The sequence below is a fragment of the Exophiala xenobiotica genome (assembly GCF_000835505.1).
Source record: "Exophiala xenobiotica strain CBS 118157 unplaced genomic scaffold supercont1.6, whole genome shotgun sequence".
NCBI classification, from domain to species: Eukaryota; Fungi; Ascomycota; class Eurotiomycetes; order Chaetothyriales; family Herpotrichiellaceae; genus Exophiala; species Exophiala xenobiotica.
The window spans coordinates 1,431,019-1,449,478 of record NW_013562489.1 but is presented as its reverse complement, the minus strand read 5'-3'; the positions used below and the strand labels follow the sequence as shown (position 1 = coordinate 1,449,478).

General features: G+C 53.2%; 9 protein-coding genes across 9 annotated transcripts; 3 read left to right on the top strand and 6 right to left on the bottom strand.

The window, feature by feature from the left end:
• Positions 1-614: 614 nt before the first annotated feature.
• PV05_09840 (uncharacterized protein) lies at positions 615-1,720 on the bottom strand (the record flags this gene model as incomplete). The annotated part of the gene is made up of 3 exons (XM_013456218.1): positions 615-955; positions 1,016-1,135; positions 1,195-1,720. The coding sequence occupies 3 exons, from the start codon at positions 1,718-1,720 to the stop codon at positions 615-617; spliced, it is 987 nt and encodes a 328-aa protein (XP_013311672.1).
• A 912-nt stretch (positions 1,721-2,632) lies between these two features.
• On the bottom strand, positions 2,633-4,371 carry PV05_09839 (uncharacterized protein; the record flags this gene model as incomplete). Its single annotated transcript, XM_013456217.1, has 2 exons — positions 2,633-2,829; positions 2,925-4,371. The coding sequence occupies 2 exons, from the start codon at positions 4,369-4,371 to the stop codon at positions 2,633-2,635; spliced, it is 1,644 nt and encodes a 547-aa protein (XP_013311671.1).
• Positions 4,372-5,310: 939 nt separating this feature from the next.
• Positions 5,311-8,747, bottom strand: PV05_09838 (uncharacterized protein). The gene is made up of 4 exons (XM_013456216.1): positions 7,208-8,747; positions 6,835-7,146; positions 6,665-6,772; positions 5,311-6,579 (listed from the first exon to the last, which is right to left on the bottom strand). The coding sequence occupies exons 1-4, from the start codon at positions 8,603-8,605 to the stop codon at positions 5,668-5,670; spliced, it is 2,730 nt and encodes a 909-aa protein (XP_013311670.1). The 5' UTR covers positions 8,606-8,747; the 3' UTR covers positions 5,311-5,667.
• Positions 8,748-8,923: 176 nt separating this feature from the next.
• On the bottom strand, positions 8,924-9,849 carry PV05_09837 (uncharacterized protein; the record flags this gene model as incomplete). Its single annotated transcript, XM_013456215.1, has 2 exons — positions 8,924-9,756; positions 9,807-9,849. 2 exons carry the CDS (start codon positions 9,847-9,849, stop codon positions 8,972-8,974), a joined length of 828 nt encoding a protein of 275 aa, XP_013311669.1. The 3' UTR covers positions 8,924-8,971.
• Positions 9,850-10,340: 491 nt separating this feature from the next.
• PV05_09836 (uncharacterized protein) lies at positions 10,341-11,368 on the bottom strand (the record flags this gene model as incomplete). Its single annotated transcript, XM_013456214.1, has 2 exons — positions 10,341-10,639; positions 10,702-11,368. 2 exons carry the CDS (start codon positions 11,366-11,368, stop codon positions 10,341-10,343), a joined length of 966 nt encoding a protein of 321 aa, XP_013311668.1.
• A 506-nt stretch (positions 11,369-11,874) lies between these two features.
• PV05_09835 (uncharacterized protein) lies at positions 11,875-13,602 on the top strand (the record flags this gene model as incomplete). Its single annotated transcript, XM_013456213.1, has 2 exons — positions 11,875-11,960; positions 12,015-13,602. The coding sequence occupies 2 exons, from the start codon at positions 11,875-11,877 to the stop codon at positions 13,600-13,602; spliced, it is 1,674 nt and encodes a 557-aa protein (XP_013311667.1).
• Positions 13,603-13,876: 274 nt separating this feature from the next.
• PV05_09834 (uncharacterized protein) lies at positions 13,877-15,358 on the top strand. The gene is made up of 3 exons (XM_013456212.1): positions 13,877-14,028; positions 14,082-14,433; positions 14,496-15,358. Exons 1-3 carry the CDS (start codon positions 13,938-13,940, stop codon positions 15,232-15,234), a joined length of 1,182 nt encoding a protein of 393 aa, XP_013311666.1. The 5' UTR covers positions 13,877-13,937; the 3' UTR covers positions 15,235-15,358.
• Positions 15,359-15,449: 91 nt separating this feature from the next.
• PV05_09833 (uncharacterized protein) lies at positions 15,450-16,414 on the top strand. The gene has a single exon (XM_013456211.1). The coding sequence runs from the start codon at positions 15,506-15,508 to the stop codon at positions 16,172-16,174; it is 669 nt and encodes a 222-aa protein (XP_013311665.1). The 5' UTR covers positions 15,450-15,505; the 3' UTR covers positions 16,175-16,414.
• On the bottom strand, positions 16,309-18,333 carry PV05_09832 (uncharacterized protein). Its single transcript, XM_013456210.1, has 2 exons — positions 17,916-18,333; positions 16,309-17,869 (listed from the first exon to the last, which is right to left on the bottom strand). The coding sequence occupies exons 1-2, from the start codon at positions 18,323-18,325 to the stop codon at positions 16,426-16,428; spliced, it is 1,854 nt and encodes a 617-aa protein (XP_013311664.1). The 5' UTR covers positions 18,326-18,333; the 3' UTR covers positions 16,309-16,425.
• Positions 18,334-18,460: the final 127 nt, after the last annotated feature.

Genomic DNA, 18,460 nt, shown 5'->3' with positions numbered 1-18,460 from the left:
ACTCTTCGCCCTCTTCCGGGATCCCCCCTGCAACTCCTGCCACCCCAGCAAGCGGGGCATGCAATGCAATGCAATGCAATGCAATGCACACGCCTCGCCAAACCTTGTTATTGATCAACGAGACCGATGATTCCCTTGCATGGGGCTAGTGTCGCTTGACTCCGCGCTCGACCGCTGAGCGCCGTGTCCAAAGAATATTTTGTTCATTCTAATACTAAGTTCTCGATCGTAGACAGTGGCTAGACTCTGTTCATTCCGAATACTATTTAGAGTGGCACCAGTCTTTACATGTATAGTGGTGGCTAGAGTCCGTGTAAATGAGATCCACTAATGCAGTACTTTATGCTCCAAGATACCAGTAGACGGACCGTTTTCAACAGCAAACATTGTAATCCGACAAAAGAAAAGTGGCGGACCAGCTAACAGTTTCCCAATGTGTGTCTCAAGTTTCTTCGTTGCGTGTTCCCCTATCCTCGTTCCCAACTGCTGTCCCTGTTTGACTCCGGGAAGTTGTTTCGAAATACAGCGGTAGCTTTCATTGCTGTACTCAACAAGTGCCAACGAGCCGGTGAATGCATCGTCGGAGAGTCGTAGTAGTACCAAGTCAACCAGCGCTACGCCACGGTCAGCACCGTCCCGGCAGCCCCATAGCTCTGCACATATCGAGGCCCAACATGATCTAGAACCTTGATTGGCTGGTAATGGGGCTCGTTGCCAGTTGCGGTGCAGGTGGGCAAGCACTCGACGATCATGTCCAACGGGCCGTCATTGAAGAAGGCGCATGTATATCGATCCTTGCCACTAAGAGGGGAGATGACTCGATGCATGGTCGACTTGTAGCGGTCGTTGGTCCATCGCTGCATCAGATCGCCGATATTGCACACGTACGCATTGTCAATGGGCGGGACGTGATGCCACGTGTTTGTTGCCTTGTGCAGGACTTCGAGTCCGCCAACTGTTTATCATGGGTTAGTGATCAAGCTCTCGACGATTCAGAGAGGTTTTCAGCATTTACCATCGTCCTGGAGCAGCAGGGTCAGCGCTCCGAAGTCGGTGTGCGCGCCTACGCCGCGCGTTCTCCCAGCCACATCTGCCGGGGTAGGGGGGTAATGGTGCGCACGACACAAGCAAAGCCCTAGGGAAAGACGTAAGAAATTCGAAATACGAGAACGGATGGAGTATATCTGTACATACCGTCAGGATCCGAGCCAAAATAGTCAAAGTAGTCCTCGGGTAAATCAAGAGACAAGGCCATCAGCTTGAACATGGTTTTTGACAGCTCGTGGACCGAGTTGAAGTAGTCCATATAGGCTTCCTCGAACCCAGGCAGGTTCTCCGGCCACTGGTTCGGGCCCTGTAGAAACTTGCCCAGCGGCCTCTCAGGACGCACTGAGAAGCCTTCTTTCTGATCGGGCGTTGCCGAGGTGTCAAGCTCATCGAGCTTCTGGCCACCGAGTCGCTCGTAGCCTCTATAGCACTTCGAATTCGACTGTGAGAGCTTCTCCTTCTCCGCCATAGGCAGGGCGAAAAACCGCTGGATCGCGTCGAGAAATCTCGCCTGAACGTCCTCGGGCACGGCATGGCCCACGACCTGCAGAAAGCCCTGCTCTTCGCATGCGGTCCGCAGCTCCGCGGCAACTTTCGCCTTCGCGCCAGGCTCACCGGCGAGGTAGCCGGAGATGTCGATGATGGGAATGCGGACGACTGGTTGGTCCGACATGGCTGTTGTTGGTAAGTCTTCAAGATGATCGAAGTGGGCGGACGGTATCGCAGGTGTGTACTAGCAAGAGAGTCTGCTGGGACCTATATGTATTTCGAGGAGTCTCGGCCACAACGATGCAAATTCCAGCCACAATCTGTCCAACGAAGACGCTAGTAGTTACTGAAACGGGCCGACATTTCCCATGAACTTTGATAAAGCTGACCCAGATCCCTTAATGTAACAAGCAGCTTCAAATCACAGAGCGGAGTCGATCTAGTTAGCTGATCCTATAACGCTTTCAAAACCGAGGGGTCGTGTGCGTGTGGAGTTGGCGTGGTCCACACACGCCCGGACGAGGGCGACAGAGAGGAGAACTGGGGACCTGAATGTGAGCGACGGACCAGAGCGACTCTGCATGGGTGCTCTGTCTCCAGATGGCGGCACAGATTGCACACAATACTGGTCAAGGCTGTTGGTAGGTCCTTCTGAGCGTACGACAGCTTCCATCCTGATCGATACGATCCCAATACTGCAGGGCGTGGGCATCCTCGGGCGGGCCAGGCAGAAGAGAAGGTACAAAGACAGTCTTACATCGCTTGACGTTTGTTCTGGTCCCGAGATACTAAGACCTCAGGGCGTCGTACAAGTATACAAGTGGGAAGGAAATAAGTGGCTCGGCCAAGAGGGACTCTTTCAGCCATTCTTTAACAACCGGGACATGGTTTGGCCAAATGCGGCCGTAAACCCCTTATTTAGTCCAGACAGGAACCTTCTCCCCATATTGTATAGTCCTACAAGACGTCCGAAAGAACATTCTCCTTCCCATCAGCACTAACACCGGCCCATGCCTACGTGACCCACTCCTTGCTCCATACTCGAGTCTTGTCTGTATCGACACCTCTGCTCCCCCCTGCACCCAGAATCACCTCTCTAATGGGCATGGAGACCGTGTCCTTCGACCAAGTGCCAATAGGTCTTAGCAGAGTTACGTCGCCACGATTTCCCTCCCCAGATGAAAACCAGACACATAACCCAGAATGCAGCGCCCAAGACAGCCACCAATATAAAGCTGTTTTGTCGGCCCAGATCTTTGATCATTGGCGTGATAGCGTATGCAAAGGCAAATCCTGGACGAGCAATAACGTTAGCATGCGAGTCCTTGAATAACACGTCTTCGTCGACGAGGATACGAACAGAAGGGGGAAGTTCTCGAAAGACGTACCTATCGTGTTTCTGACCAGGATTACCGAAACCACTCCCTCCCCAGCCACTTCTTTGTAGCTATCAATGACATAGGTGATGCCAATGTTGGATCCAATGGGCAAGCACATAGACATAAGACCAATTCCGAAGGCAAGGCCAACCCAATGGATCTGTTGGGTAGCCCCGATGCCATATAGCAAGCATCCTGCGGGGTGGACGACAAGCGCAATCGCACCGATCCAGAGTCTGTGTTCCGGCTCTTTGATGCCGTTGTTTCTGCGGGCCAGCCATTCAGAGAGCATGTCACTTAACGTACCCGAGAGAAAGCATCCGATCGTAGCCCCGATCACCGAAGCGAGGTAGATCAGGCCGATTTGGTTTGTCGTGAAGTTATAAGGCGCATTGCCGAAGACTTCTGCGGTGGTTGCGTTGAGGACGTTGAACCAAGAGAGAACGCTGCCAACCAAGAGACCCCCAAAGAGCATGGCTGGATAACGCAGCAATATCAGAGGCAGCAGGACGGATTTCCAGGGTGTCCTTGGCTGGTCCGGTGCACGAAGATTCCAGAGCCTTAGGTTTCGAAGGAAGCTCTGTTTTGGCGTGAGCCAGACCTCCGCCTGCTCGATAGGGGACTCGCTGTTCGATGTCGACGAGAGCTGTGCCTTTGAATCCACGGGCCCCTTGGATTTTTCAGATTGTGATACCTGGGATGAGATGTCCGTCTCCTGGATATTTTCGCCCACGAACTCGTCCCGAATAGTTTGTCGGAAATACATGGTCTCTTCAAAGAAGAAGACCATGAGAAATGTGACGCTGAGACCAAGGATGGTGCCCGTCCATTGAATCCAGCGCCATCCGTGATTTTCAGCGATGTATCCTGCAGGGATGGGGGCCAGGAGAGCGCCGTTCCAAAGTGTCCATTGGTAGATCGCCATATGGAAACCTCGTTCGTGGGTGAAGGAGAGATCAGTCACGACGATCTCGACGAGAGTTTCGACCGGGGCGAAGAAAATACCCATCAGGATGCGGTTGAGGTACCACACACCGCTGCTCTGGATGTATGCCGACCACAAGACCATCAACGCGGTTCCCAAGAGTGAGAAGATGAGGACGGGTCGCCGGCCAAAGTTGAGGGCCAAAGGCTGGAAGATGAGATTGCCCCAGCCAAGGAACAGATACATCAGACCGATGCCAGTGGAGAGATTGGCAATCGGGATGCCGGTATCTTCTTGAATGAGCAGGTAGGCTGGCGAGAGCGAGCTGATTATGGCACAACCAGAGATCATCCAGAGACACTGCCAGAGCCGATTGTGGTTTTTCCGCCACCAGCCCCAGTTGAGGGGGTCATTGGGATCAGACGATGGTTGTGGAATGAGGACAATGTCCTTTTTTCCTTCGCCATGCTTGACGGCCAGGTTGTTGGCCAAATCGACCAAATGGACCGTTCCTGGAACGGGAAGAGACATGGTGATGTTGGGAGTACTGTCTAGTTGATGGCAAAAGATCGAGGTACCCTTGCCAACGTTCCCTGGCTATACAGGCATCATCAGCGATCTCTTATACCTGTCGAGCAAGACTCTCCTTACGGACGAGGGCGCGTGGCCAGATCCTATTCATTTCCGTATATGGTCGCCTTGACCCGCTTTGCGATGCCAGTTAACCCGGGGTCTTGAGTAGCCAGCCATAGGTACTGCCTCCGCCCATGTAGACGGGGGTGGGCGCCGATCTGGCTGTTCGAGCCCAGCCAATCGCTGCTGCGATCATCGTAGATTGTTGTTTTTAGCAAGGCGTGGGCCACGGACGAGGGCGACGTCGCCAAGCAGTTACCGCCAGGTTTCCAAGCCCTGGGTGTCGCCCTCATGCGGACTTGCGCTGCACAGATAGACTTGGAAGGAATTGGAGGCCTAGTAGCCCCACCAGCTCTGATAGTCGAAGCGATAACACACACGCGGATAGATAACAGACGCATATAGTGCGGTCACTGCAGTCTGCTGTGGCCATCCTCCAATCAGCATTCGGGTCGGCGTAGAAACGTATCTACATTATAGAGTGGCTGCAAGCCACGGGAAGCCATGTAGAGTCAATTAAGTACAGGGTCTGGGACCGCTTGCGAGCCCAGACCAAGAGCGTGTGGTAGGCGCAGGCTAGTGAGGCTGAACTCAAGGACTAGAGACGTCGCTTCAGGGACGCGATTGCCTTGGCCAGAGACGGACAGCAGGAAACACATGAGAATCCCCTTCGATTCGATCTATTTCGATTGATTTGGACCATCGACGAGAATATGTAGCGAGTGTATCAAGCAGAGAACCGGCTGAGCTTGCCGATACTCGGAGTTCCTGCATCATGCCTTTTACTGGGACAGGGACAGGACCACACTGGTCACATACAGTACCAGCACAGGGCATTGAGACCAGTCTTCAGACCACCCTTAGTGCTGCATTTCTCAGACTATACGACCCCATAACCACGTGGCATCCAGCGGCCGGTTGCTGCAATCAGGTTCGGCGAAACCCTTAGAATACAGTAAAGTTCTGGGAGGGCCACAGAATGTTCGATTAGTTTGCTGCTGGTAATTTCCGGTGCTCCTCTTGCCGCTGTAATCCCCCTCCGGAGGCGGTTTGTGGAGGAGGAACGGCTCACCACACGCCCGAACCTTGGCTGGTGAGGTGCCCAAAAGTGCCCGCAAAGAGCTCCGACGACCTTGGTTCGACAGCAGCATCCACCGTTCACTTCCATGCCAGTCTGCCGCTACAAAACCAAGTCTACAGCACAGTCTTCCCTCCCAACAATTCTACAGCGGCATTGCTGATACAGCTTTTCCCACTCTCTTGAACTTTGGCACGGTATATGACCTTGGCTCCCTCCTTCCACATCTCCGTAACGATCGTCTCGCCCGGCAGAACCGTCCCACTGAACCTCACCTTGATGTTCTTGAACGGCCCGTACGCCTGGTAGACATGCTTGCCAGTGATGCCGAACGTCGCCAAGCCATGGAGTATGGGGACCTTGAACCCGCCCGCGGACGAGAATTTCGGATCAATGTGCAGAGGATTCCTGTCGCCCATGAGTCGATAGAGCGCGGCGAGGTCTTCTGACGTCTTCTCCTCGACGATTTTGTCAGGCCTTCGAGATGGTGGGTTGTTCAGAGCGGTCGCGGCGCCTCGATCCGCGGGGTTTTTCAGGCCTCCAAAGCCACCGGCGCCACGGATGAAGGAGACACTCTCGTTGTAAAAGACGGGCCTTCCACTGCTGGCATCCACGGTCGTGGAGCCTCGTCTGACGAGTGCGGCGTTGACCTTGTCGACGACTTCGAGCAGACGTGTCTCTGTCTTTAGTGTAGCTGATGTCGGAATGGGGAACTGCCTGATCTCCAGGTACTGCTCGCCGTGTAGAAGCATGCGTTTGTCGTAATTGGGCACAATGTCCTTCGTATCGTATGGCGTGGTCGAGTGGTATGTGGGTACGATGCCAAAGGTCGGGAGGACTTGGAAGTTAGGTGAATTCTCGTACACCAAGTCGAGTTGTGTGCGATGGGAGCCTAGAGAAAGATTGTACAGAATGACATCTCGGTCGGTGTAGGTGTAGATTGAGGGCGTCCCCTTCATCTCCATGGCATTCTGGATCTTGGAGATGTACTTCCTGTTGGCTCGGTTCTCTTGTGACAAGCTGTTGGCCTGGATTTGGGAGTCAGTCCATACTATGATTAATCGCACCCATATGGTTCAAGAACTTCAAGTTTCTACAGGACAAGACACTCACGATTCTGGGATTCTTCAGGGCGTTGCCCATGGTGTACTTGCTTCCATCCTGCGGGGTCTCTGGGTTGTCGGCCTTGCCGTTGTCGAAATTGCAGATTTCTGGGAAAGCCTATAGTAAGCATGCGTCAGTATCAATTACCTGATAGTTCCCCATAAGAGTCGAGTACTTACCTCCGCCACCTGCTCAACGCTCGGAACGCCCTGTTCATGCTCAAAGTCCACACCCCTGGCCCTCTGCCACCTCGTCGCGGCAAACCACCCGCTACCGGCTTCGTACAATTGTCCGGTGCTTGGTGGCCGCTCACTGCATAAGGCGGTGATCAGCGGTGCAACATAATCCGGCTTTACTGCATGGACAGAGTCCTCCGCCCACACCGTACGGGTCATGTTCGTGCCAGCGGATGGAGCCACAGCGTTGACGACGATATTGTACTTTGCTCCCTCTCGAGAAATGGTCTTTGTGAAGCCAATGACGCCGCATTTCTTGGGGCGGAAAGGTCAGTCTCGATACCCAATGTTAAAACTAGTAGAGGTCCACACTTACCGCTGCTGCATAGTTGGCTTGTCCAAAGTTCCCATATATGCCCGTGGTACTGGTGATGTTGACGATCCTTCCGAATCTTTGTTTCATCATGTACGGCCAGGCGGCCCTTGTTATAAGGTAAGTGGATCGTAAGTGGACGTTCATCACGGAGAACCATTGCTCATCTGTCATGTTGACGAACGCCTTGTCACGCAAGATGCCAGCATTGTTCACCAAGATATCGATCCGGCCATAGGTGCTGATGACCTTTTTCACCACAGCCTCGCCATCCTCGACCGACAATTCCAACGCCCAGGCTTCTCCGCCCATGGATTTAATTTCGTTCACGACTCTCTCAGCGTTTTTGAGGTCATTGACGACCACGCGAGCTCCAAGTCTGGCGAAAGCAAGAGAGTATGCTCTTCCCAATCCGTCACCGCCGCCTGTGACGAGCGCGACCTTTCCCGTGAGACTTGCTTGACCGGTCGCTGGGACATCCGCTTTGGGCAGTTGAGTGGTCTTTTCGAACAGAGCCACTGCACCCGCCGGTCCGGTGGGATGCTCTGCACCAGCAGACCAATCGACGATTTTCGAGAAATTCTGCAAGATCAAGTCGGGGCCGAGAGTATCAGGGTGTGCTAGGAAGCCTCTGCTCCGCTCCCATCTGATTTTGCTGTAATGGCCGGCCGCAGCTTCGAAGATGCTTCCAGTCTCGTTGCATTGCTGGCTCACCAGTACTCCTACCAGTGGAACGACCCAATCTGGCTTCATGACGTCCATCATCTCCGGCGTCCACACCGTCTGTGTCAAGCGACTGGCGGCCCCAGGGGCGAGCACGTTGCAGTGGATATTGTACTTGGCCCCTTCCTTGGCCAACGTCTCGCTGAAACCCACCAAAGCCATCTTCGCAGCGGCATAGTTGCACTGTCCAAAGTTGCCGAAGAGGCCGGACGTTGACGAGGTGTTGATGATCCTGCCGTACCTTTGTTTCCGCATATGGGGCCAGGCGGCCCTTGCCGTCTTCATTGCGCCATGGACATGGACGTCCATGATGATGTCCCAATCCTCCGTCTTCATGTTCCTTAGCGTGATGTCTCGAAGGATACCGGCGTTGTTGATAAGTATGTCGACTCTGCCGAAAGCATCGATGGCGGTCTTGATGATCTTCTCGCCATGTTGGACAGGATCATAGTTGGCAACAGCTATCCCTCCTGCATCGGTAATCTCCTTGACAACAACATCGGCGACTCTCGAGTCGCCTGCACCCGCAGCGTCTTTGCCATTGAACGTCCCGCCTAGGTCGTTGACGACAACCTTTGCTCCACGAGAGGCTAGGAATTTGGCGTACTGTCTTCCCAGGCCATTGCCAGCACCGGTGACCACGGCAACTTGGTTGTCATAGCGGATTCGAGAAGCCATAATTGCAAGGCCGCATGTCTCGACGACCTCAAAGGAGCCGATATTGATATTGAAACGATGAATAGGCCGGGGAGCACAATGTCGAACCTCGTCTAGACGGGCCGAGGCAATTAATGCCTCATCAACAGTAAGCTCTTAAGTCTGCGAGCCTCGGATGCCGGTAAGCATTGATCAACCCCGCACAAACCGGGTATACCGGGGTAGGTACTCCGTAGTTGTACTCCGGGATGAATACTAGACACTAGTACTTGTACCTACCTCTGCAAACCCCTCAAGAGGCTGCTCGAAAACAAGGCTCGACCGACATGACCTGATGAGATTTGTGTCTGTTCCCGCTAGATTTTGTGTGTTTCAGATGAACGACAGCTACCTGGCAATAGTGAAACCGCCATCCACTCGAATATCCGCTCCATTGATCATGGCACTTTCGTCACGGCACAGAAATCCAATCGCATGGGCAATCTCTGCCGGCTCACTGAATCTCCCCGTTGGTATCTGAGCGAGATGCTTCTCCTTCTTCGCTTCATCTGCCCATGCTTTCGCAGCCAACGGTGTCCACGTAACCGTCGGACTTACAGTATTTGCCGTGATGCCTTTTGGACCCCATTCGCTTGCCATGCACCTGGTGTGGCCGAGCAGGCCGGCTTTTGACGCACAGTACGCTCCATGGCCGTCCAAGGCGACGTGTGCGGCCTGCGAGGCGATGCTGACGATCCTTCCCCCCGGTGGCGCCTTGCCCTTCTTGTCTTCTGCTTCCGCTTCTGCAGCTACAGTAGCCACCTCCGCTTTTTTGGCCTGGTACAGCCGGAAGAATGCGTTGCTCGTGATGAATGGACCCAGCATGTTGGGGAGGAAGTTCTTCAGTGCCTCCTCTGCCGAAGTCTCTTCGAGTGGCTGCACGGACACGTAGCCCGCCGCATTTATCAAGATGCAGGGGAAACCGTCCAACTTGGCAATCTGATCAAAAACATCGTGGACTGAGGATTCCGAAGTGATGTCGCACTCAAAGGTGTAGACCTTGTCGGCTGTCTCGCTATCAAAGACCCTCTTCAGGGTCTCGTTGACCCGTGACGCTTCAAACGGGGCATACAAGAGCGCAACGCTGGCTCCTAGCTTCCAAAGGTGGAAAGCCGTCGTCGACCCTAGGCCGCCTGTGACGTCGAGTCAGTCCAGGTTCTTCAGCCGGGGAAATCGACCTTACCGATCCCTCCAGCGATGATGGCAATTCGTCCCTTGTATGCCATACTCAAGAAGCACCGCGGATTTGCGGTCTGCTCTCGTGATGTTGACTCAGAGTACTAGTAGCGTGATAGATTAAAAGCTCAGTGGAACGGTTGATACCCCGAGTAACACCGACCATGCTTAAGACTTCCCCGCCATCACCACCACCAATGGCCCAATGATGCCACCTTTGACTGGGGCATTGTATGACGTCGGCATGCTTAACTTAGGGACTCACCAGGCGTACAGTAAGTCACCCCTTGTAGGTGGTTATCCTCCCGACCATTCCTCAGACATTGGCCTTTTTATCCTCCCGGCCTCACGGGCCTCAATGGTCGTGGTACTAGTCCCACAGAGCTACTGTGCTGGGTAAAAGGTATGGATAAGTCCGAGACAGTAGCTACAGGGTGGGAAAGCGTGAGCAACAGGAAAGCCAACTGTAGTATCCCCATCGCCATGAGACATGTCATGCTGCACCAAACCTCTGCAGCCTGCTACCCTGACAATGAAGCCTTCACTTCCTCATGGTCGCCCTCAATTCCGTTGCACGAGGTTCGCTGTCCACACGCATCCGGCGCGTCTTTCTCGACTTGTTGCCACACAGAGTGATCCCGCCCTCTCTCCACACCTCCCTTCCCAGGGCAGGACCAGGATGCCCACCCGTCAACACCAGCACAGCAACAGACATCATCGCGCCGTCCAGAACCATGAAAAGGACCTGGTTGTTCGCCAAATCACTGCCAAAGCCCTTACTCAGCTCCGCAACCCTGAAAGAGCAGCGCACCAGGATGGCAATGGTAGCAATCGCAATACCTGTGCACGACCGTCCGTCAGCATCGTGTATGGCTCACACATTGTAAAGTGATTTGACTGACCCCACAAAAAATATCGAAACCTGCCGGTCTGTCTTACCGCCAACCCAGCCGTATCTCGACGAACAGATTCCGGCCTCATAAACACCCTCGCCACGATCTGCAGACAAACCGCACAGAACACCGTCGTACTCGCAACCTGCAACGCCAGCCCTGCGATCATGATATTGATCCCGGCCTGGACCAGACTTTCCGAGATGGCCAAGCTCGTCAGCGCCCCTCCCGCGGCTTGCAGCACAAGCGAGCAGAAGTCCGCACACACAAACACCACCGTGATCGTCCGGGGACTGAGCACGCACACCCCGGTCCCGTACACGGCAATGATCCGTGCCAGGCAAAGGTATATCGAGCCAGAGAAGAACGCGGGCCCGATGGTCAAGCCGACGAGGTACACGATGAAATGGTTGTTGTCAAAGTCGTTGTAGTGCAGTTGGATGCGGGCGACGTAGCCCAAGATCTCGAGAGCGCAGCCACATAGCATGCCGATTGTGAAGGACCATGTGCGGTAGGTGATGCCCAAGACGAGTTGTGCAATGGCGGCGGCTGCGAATATGGCGAGGTAGAATGCATTGCCGGGCAGGGAAGGGATATAGGTCAATTGCCCATACTCTGCGACGGAGCAGGTAGCGTATGTGCAGTTGGCAGGGTCAAATGAGGTCGAATTGCTCATATTCACGTTAGTGAAGGAGAACGAGAAGATTGGAATTGGTCGTAACAGCCAACTTAGCTTGGTGGACGGCGTGGACTTGATGAAACGTGGAATGGACAGCACACCATAGCTGCAGTCCCCTCAAGTTTTATATCGAGGTCCAACCACCTCCTGGTTTCCATTGCAAGCCAGGCAGACATCAAAATTTGCTGTGGCATCCCGATAGTCTTCTGCTACTTTCACAAACACACCGTATCAGGACGATCGCCCGAGCTCTATGGGGCCTTGGTTGGGGGCGATCCTCACTTCGTAACGGCAGACATGGTATGAGGAGCGGCGGGTAAAAAGGGTGATCTGCTGTCGTAGTCGAGCTCGGTGTTTGTTAGATCCTATTGGCCGGTTTCGTGTGACTTTGCGCCACCCCGTATGCAGACCAGGGTTCCATAAGGCAACGACATTTAGAAAGTCCCCCTCGCTTCCTTTAAGATCTCGGTCTTTGAGCTCAGGGACTTGATGATACGCAAATTATGGATCCCCAGGCGGTTTCTGTCGTTGTTGGATCCAGAACACGTACCAATGTTCAGCAGTCCAAGTACGGCTGCTACACTTGCAAGTAAGTGGTCCGTGAGCCTTGAATATCCTCGGTGTTGACGAAGCAAATCCACAGGATTCGCCGGGTGAAATGCGACGAGACAAAACCTAGCTGCTTGAAGTGTAGCAAAAGCAAGTCACCTCGACAATGTGGAGGATATCCTGTCGGAGCACCCCCAGGGCCCGTGGCTTCGATTCAGGACTTGGACAGACGATGGGGCGGCCTCATGGATCCTGGCAAAGGCATCAACCTTTATGCTGCTGGCGAAAGAGATCATGAAAAAGATCGCCTGCAGGCACTAGCTTGTACGGTGCTAGCCAATGGCTTTGTTGGCACCAAAACAGCACCAGAGGCGGCTTTCTGGAGATGCCTTCTACCTCAACTCACCTGGTCGATTGCCAGCGTGAGGGAAGCAGCTTCGGCATTTGGGGCTTCTTATGAGCACCAAGTACTTAGGCGGCAATGCAGAGTCTCCAAGTTGACCGTGTTGAAGCAGATATCAAGAACAGTGAGGAAGTTGCAGGAGGAAATTGTTCGACTTCCGTACGGACCTCTGCCTGTCCTTGTAGCCTGCATCTTGCTGGCATCTGCCGAAACTATTCAGCACCGGAACACTGATGCTTTGTTGCATCTGCGAGGTGCTTATGCAGCCATGTCAGCCATGCAGGATCTGCGATCCGGCTGCGATGTGGAACCTGGTTTCCAAGACGACAACACTTCATACATCCTTCGAAAACTGGACTTGCAGGTTACGACGTATGCCCAGGGAATGGCTCCTGAGCTTCCACTGTCAAATGTGAACAACCCAATGTGCGCTGCAAATGATGCCTTCACGATGAACGCAGCCGACCGCCTCCTTTTTCGGACTTTGCATCTTTGCTATAGTTTCACTCCGCAGGCAAGCCTATACAAGTACAAGCAGCACGATCCAAGGCGTGAGTCTCTGATTGCGGAACAAGGCGGCCACATCGCCAATTTGACCACGTGGATGTCGTGGTATCAAGAAGGTTACCAGAGTCTCGGCAAACCAGTCTCTGACAGTGATCGGCTGCGCGGGTTGGTGCTTCAGGCACATTGTCTCAGCGCGCTGATATATGTGTCCACAAAGTTAGACCCATATGAGATGGCATACGACAAATATGCACATCGATTCCAACAGATCGTCCAACTCGTCGAGGAAACCCTCGGGGCAAACAAGCACGACACCTACTTGCCTATGTTCAGCCCAGAAATGGGGGTGATTCAGCCGCTTTTCTTCACAGCAATGAAATATCGGGAGCCAAGATGGCGTTCAAAAGCAATCTCACTTCTGCGCACATGTGGTCGTGAAGGTCCATGGTGCAGCTATGTCGAAGCCGCTGTTGCCGAGGCTGTGGTTCGGGCGGAAGAAGGGGTGCACTCGACATCACTGAGGACTTCAACAGATATAGCTGGACTATCTCACGATATTGCTGTTCAGGCCATACCGGAAAAAGATCGGATCGCTGGATGCAGTCTCTTAGATATTATAGAAGGTGCAAACGGTTCGAAGAAGGCTGTGATACAGTTGGCGAGGTGCAAAGATATGGAGTACCTGCTAGAGCGTAGTAGTGATCCGTCTCCTCCAGATGACAGTGCACACTGGCTCATGTGGCACGAGGAAGTCGATCTTGTATTTAATTGAGATCCGACGGGGCCATTGCTGGGCTTGAAAACGCTGTCAGCAACCCTTCATCCAGTTGTCTTCGAGTTTGATCCACGATGATACCAGTATCCAATGGTCGAGGTCCCGGGCGAATTGGCCAATGTCAGTGATGGGTGGCTTACCCCTCTTTCCATTGTGCATACGAGTCCTTCGGTCTCTCAAGGCTTGAAAAGGTTCTGCCTGTTGGAAGGGCACTGATAATGTTCTCTCGCTTCGTCCTCCCACATCTCCTTTGGCTTTTGACCTCATTCCTCGTCTTTGTGTGCGCAGAGGAAGCCTGCAGATTCGGTCACATCCATAAATCCAAGTATACAATGAGAGCGCATTCGCCCTACCTTTTGGGCTGTTTTGCCCTCCTAAGCCTTGGACAGACCGAACATGTCCAGCCGAGTGTCGAGCCGGATGGTGAGTCACGGACATCAAACATAAGCAACGATGCCCGAACTTACAAGAGGCAGGAGTGTCAATGACCTACAGCTCTGGAATACTCTTTCCCGAGTTGCAATCCAAGAAAGTGACGGTCAAATATCCAGCTGTTTCGGTGCCACCAATGTTTGAGAATGATGGGATGGGAGGTTTCTTTCAGCGTCCGACGCCTCTTCCTTGCACGCAGTGCGTGGTTACTTGGATGCATATGGGCCTTGAATATACCAACGGCACCGTGGCAAACCCGGACACGGGAATGTGGCTGCATCATGGAATAATGGTCAATATCAATCGAACGGATTCTGTTTGCGGGCCAAGAGCATATGGCCAAAGATTCTTCGCCTCCGGTAATGAGAGAACTGCAGTCGACTTCTCTGCAGGCGGGTAAGCTTGTTGTGTCCCGGATGTCGTTCTGCAGTACGCCGAGACGTATCTGACGAGCACAGCACCTTCAAAGCAGGATACTTTCTCGATGCTGCCGATGCCGTCGCTCTCTCTGTGGAGCTTATGAACATGTTGGACGTTCCCCAGCAGGATGTCGTCCTCACTATAAAGTATGAGATTGTCGAAGGAGCCCATATCCAAAACTTTTTGAAAGTCACACCATATTGGCTGGACAGTGGAGGATGCGGACCGTCTGGGCTTCCGGCTTATCGGAACACCACGTTCGAGTACTCGAGTCCACCGGTCAAAGGCGTGGGTGAGGGAAAGTTTACCTTTGCTGGAGGGCATCTGCATGACGGCGGAACCCACATTGAGCTGATGAAGAATGGGCAGGCTGTGTGCAACTTGAACGCTACTTACGTAAGGTACGAGTATATGGCCAACTCAGAGCGGCACATTTCCAGCATTGATACTTGCCAGCCTGGAAATGTCGATCCTGGGGATGTCTGGTCTCTGGTTGCCCACTACGATACTCGACTGCACAAGCCGATGGCCAAGTCGGATGGGTCTCTAGAGCCGGTGATGGGTATCATGTTGTTGTATGCTGCGAACGACACGCCAGAGGCCATGTTCACTCACTTGAACACCATCTTGACCTGGATCATTGTGATAGCTGCGGTATTGTTGATCGCCGCGTGGCTTGGCCTCGGGGGCTACTTAGATTTGTGCGGGAATTTGAGGGAGAGTAGGGCGCTGTCAGATCGAGACATGGATCTTAAGCAGCCTTTGATGGCTGTGTGAGCGAGGATGACGAGAATGATTCGATGAAAGACTTGATCGTGTCGGGTCTGTACACAGTAGGTGGTAGGGACCTAGGTAGGTTAGGTACTCCGTAGCTTGCTAGGTATCGCAAGATAAAGTCGCAGATATTCAGTGTCACGTGTCAAGAGTAGAGCCTGCGACGTCACTTCCATCTCCGAATCCTCCCAGGCTTGTCCAAGGGCCTGCATCCTCCCTTTCAATCCATTCCATCCAATCCTGTTATACAAAATCCTCAAGTACATTCAAGACAATGCGTCGCACAATCCTCTTCGCCAGCCTCTTTTCATCGATCTCCCTCGCTGCCGCCCTGTCACCGCTCGACTTCTTCCGCAGCGCTTCCGGCTCCCTGTCATCCCTCCAGTCCCACCAATTCGCAGGACAAGTCCCCATGAATCCCGGCCCTTTTCAACCCGAGGAGCCTTCAACTGGCGACAGTGCAGACAATGGTCGACCCAGCGACTCCACCCTCTCCATTTCCGACATCCTCCCCAAAACGCGAAATATCAACATCTTCGCCTCTCTGACACGGGACATCTCCAGCGTCGCAGGCCGTCTGGAATCTACAAAACCCGAAGATAACACGACACTGCTGGCGCCACTGAACAGTGCGATGCAAGCACTCCCCCGAAAACCGTGGGAAGACAGGCCGGGTGACAACTCCGGCATCAGTGCGGCGCGGAATGAAGATAAAGCCGCCCAGAATCTAGCACGGTTTGTCGAGGAGCATGTTGTGCCTACAAGTCCGTGGAAAGCAGGGAAAGAAGGGAGGATCAAGACTCTCGGCGGGCAGGAACTGTGGTGGGAGGAGAAGGATGGCAAGAAGGTGGTTATGCCGGGAAATTTGGAGGTCGATGGCGTGGTTGGTCGGGTTGGGAATGGCGAGATTTGGGCTGTTCAAGGAGTCGTTAACTATGCATAAGCCGGAGTAAAATTGAGGGACCGAGTGGATTGGAAAGCATGGTACTGGCAGGGACGGTAACGATTGACGAAACAAGGGCTGGATGAGCAAGACCTATGACGAGTGATGAAACGGTACTCGGTTGATGAGCCTTTGGGATGGATGTTTTGTATATGTACAGTGTGCTTTTATTCAGAACAAACGTGGTGTGACAACTTCTCATACACTATAGTTGCTAGAAATGCAACGCTGAAAGCAACATCCGAGCTTCCTCACTGGCGCTTCTTTTCAGGTGCCGCAGACCGTTCTCTTGATGGGGATCGGTTTTCAGCCGTATCTTGATCAGCGAAGTACGCATCGAGCAATCCACTTTCGGATATCAATTTCCAGAAGCACCAAAGGTAACAGATACCAAAAGCTACTGCGCCAATGCAGGCATTCACCACGATCCAGAGGTCCGGCTTGTCGTCTGGTGGTGAAGCAAATGCATTGAGAAGATGCCAGAACGCCATGACGATGTACGTCTGGAAATGCAGGATCTTCGTTGGTGTCCGCAGCTCATCAACAGTGAGAGCACGGCCGGGGACGTTGGGCCGTTCGGGATCGTAGTATGCGCTCACACTGGTGGGCGGCAGGCCAAGAAGATAACTCCACAGGAGACTAATGACAGCGTATGGCGTTTGTAGACCATCTCTCTTCAGGAGCGGATACATAGTCCAACAGCCGAGAATGTTTGCCCATCCGATCCAGGCGCGATATTCCTTGCTCAGGCCTTGTCTACCGCCGAGGAGCAGCGTCATTGGGAGAAGTGGCAATAAGACCGACTTTTCGTGCACTTGGAACGAGAAGAGGAAGAAGCCCCATGCTGATGTCGCCAGTGCATAGGGCAGGAGGGATTTCTTCGGAACGGCGCCAATAACAAGCATCGGGCCGAGGATTGATATGAGCGTGGCGAGAGCAGATAGTCGTGAGAGGTCAATGATGCTATGAAGTTTGCGCAACTTGTAGAATGTGTTGGCAAAGCACCAGAAATTGGCGACTTTGTCTTCGAACAATCCTCGGGCAAATGGCAACATGCGATGAATGACTTGAGTGGCTTGTAGAATGACCATGTCGAACGGCCTGTTAGGGTTGAGCAGTATCCTGTGTTCTGCAAGCAAAGGAGGTGGAGGAAGCCATCCCGTGGGAATGGCTTTCTGGTAGATATCGTAAAGGGACCCCAGAAGCAGCGGTGCAAACAAGACTGCAAAAGCGACAAGGGTGATCAAGGCGATTGATATGAGGCGACCCAGCCGAAAGGATGGCGTGAAGCATGATCCTAGTAGGTAAGCGAAGATGACTGGTGAATAGTACAAAGCCATCTGCTTGAACCCCAGAGCAGCCACGAAGAAAATGCACGACCACAAAAGTCGTCCGGCATATATGCTTGATAGTGCGGCCACAACGAAGCCGAGCATGACGGTATTGTACTGGAAGTGGCCATGGTCGATGAGGACAGTCGCTGGTTGCATGAGAATTGCGACGAGTGCAATCGAAGATGCAGTCGTCCCAACACCTTGGGCCCGGCTGTAGCGTCGTAGAAATATAACCAGTGCTGGCACGTAGACGAGATATTCTGAAATGATGACAGTTGCCCTCATGAAAACTTTCAGATCTTGCGTTTCGAGGCCACGGGATTTGTCGAGCGCAAACCAGTCCTGGCTGAACAGCGAGCCACTGTATTGGTTAGTGAGAGCTTAGAGCATATCAGTCCCATACTCACATTCTGCCACATAGCCAACTATGATAGGCTGTCAATGGAGGATAGTCCAGTCCCCAATATTGTAGGTCGTAGAAGTACCATTGCGAAACTGGGAGATGGGTTGTGATTTCCATCCAGTGCCTCTGAGCTTCGAAATCGCCGTGCATCGGTGGTTGTTGGTAGCCTGAATGACCCCAAAGCCCCACGCTCCATCGAAATAGACCGACGATCATCAATATAAGTGGTAAGAGGATCCATTGAGAAGTTGTGCCTCGAGCTGGCCATAAGAAGGCCACCAGTGGAAACTCAGGGGCGACAGTATTGTCTTCGGAGGTGAACTTGACAATATCTGTAATTGTCGCGCTTCGAGTTAGGGCCGGAGCCTGCTTTCGCTTCTTCCGTGGTCTATGGGAACTCGCAGGACTCGCCATTGTGGTCCTAGTTACATGGTGAGTGATGGGAGAGCTTGGGAAATGCCAGGCTGGTTCATGTAGAAGAGGTGTAGGGTAGAGCAGTAAACCATAGAGTGCAGACTTTAGCCGACTCGCCGATTGGCCAATTTACAC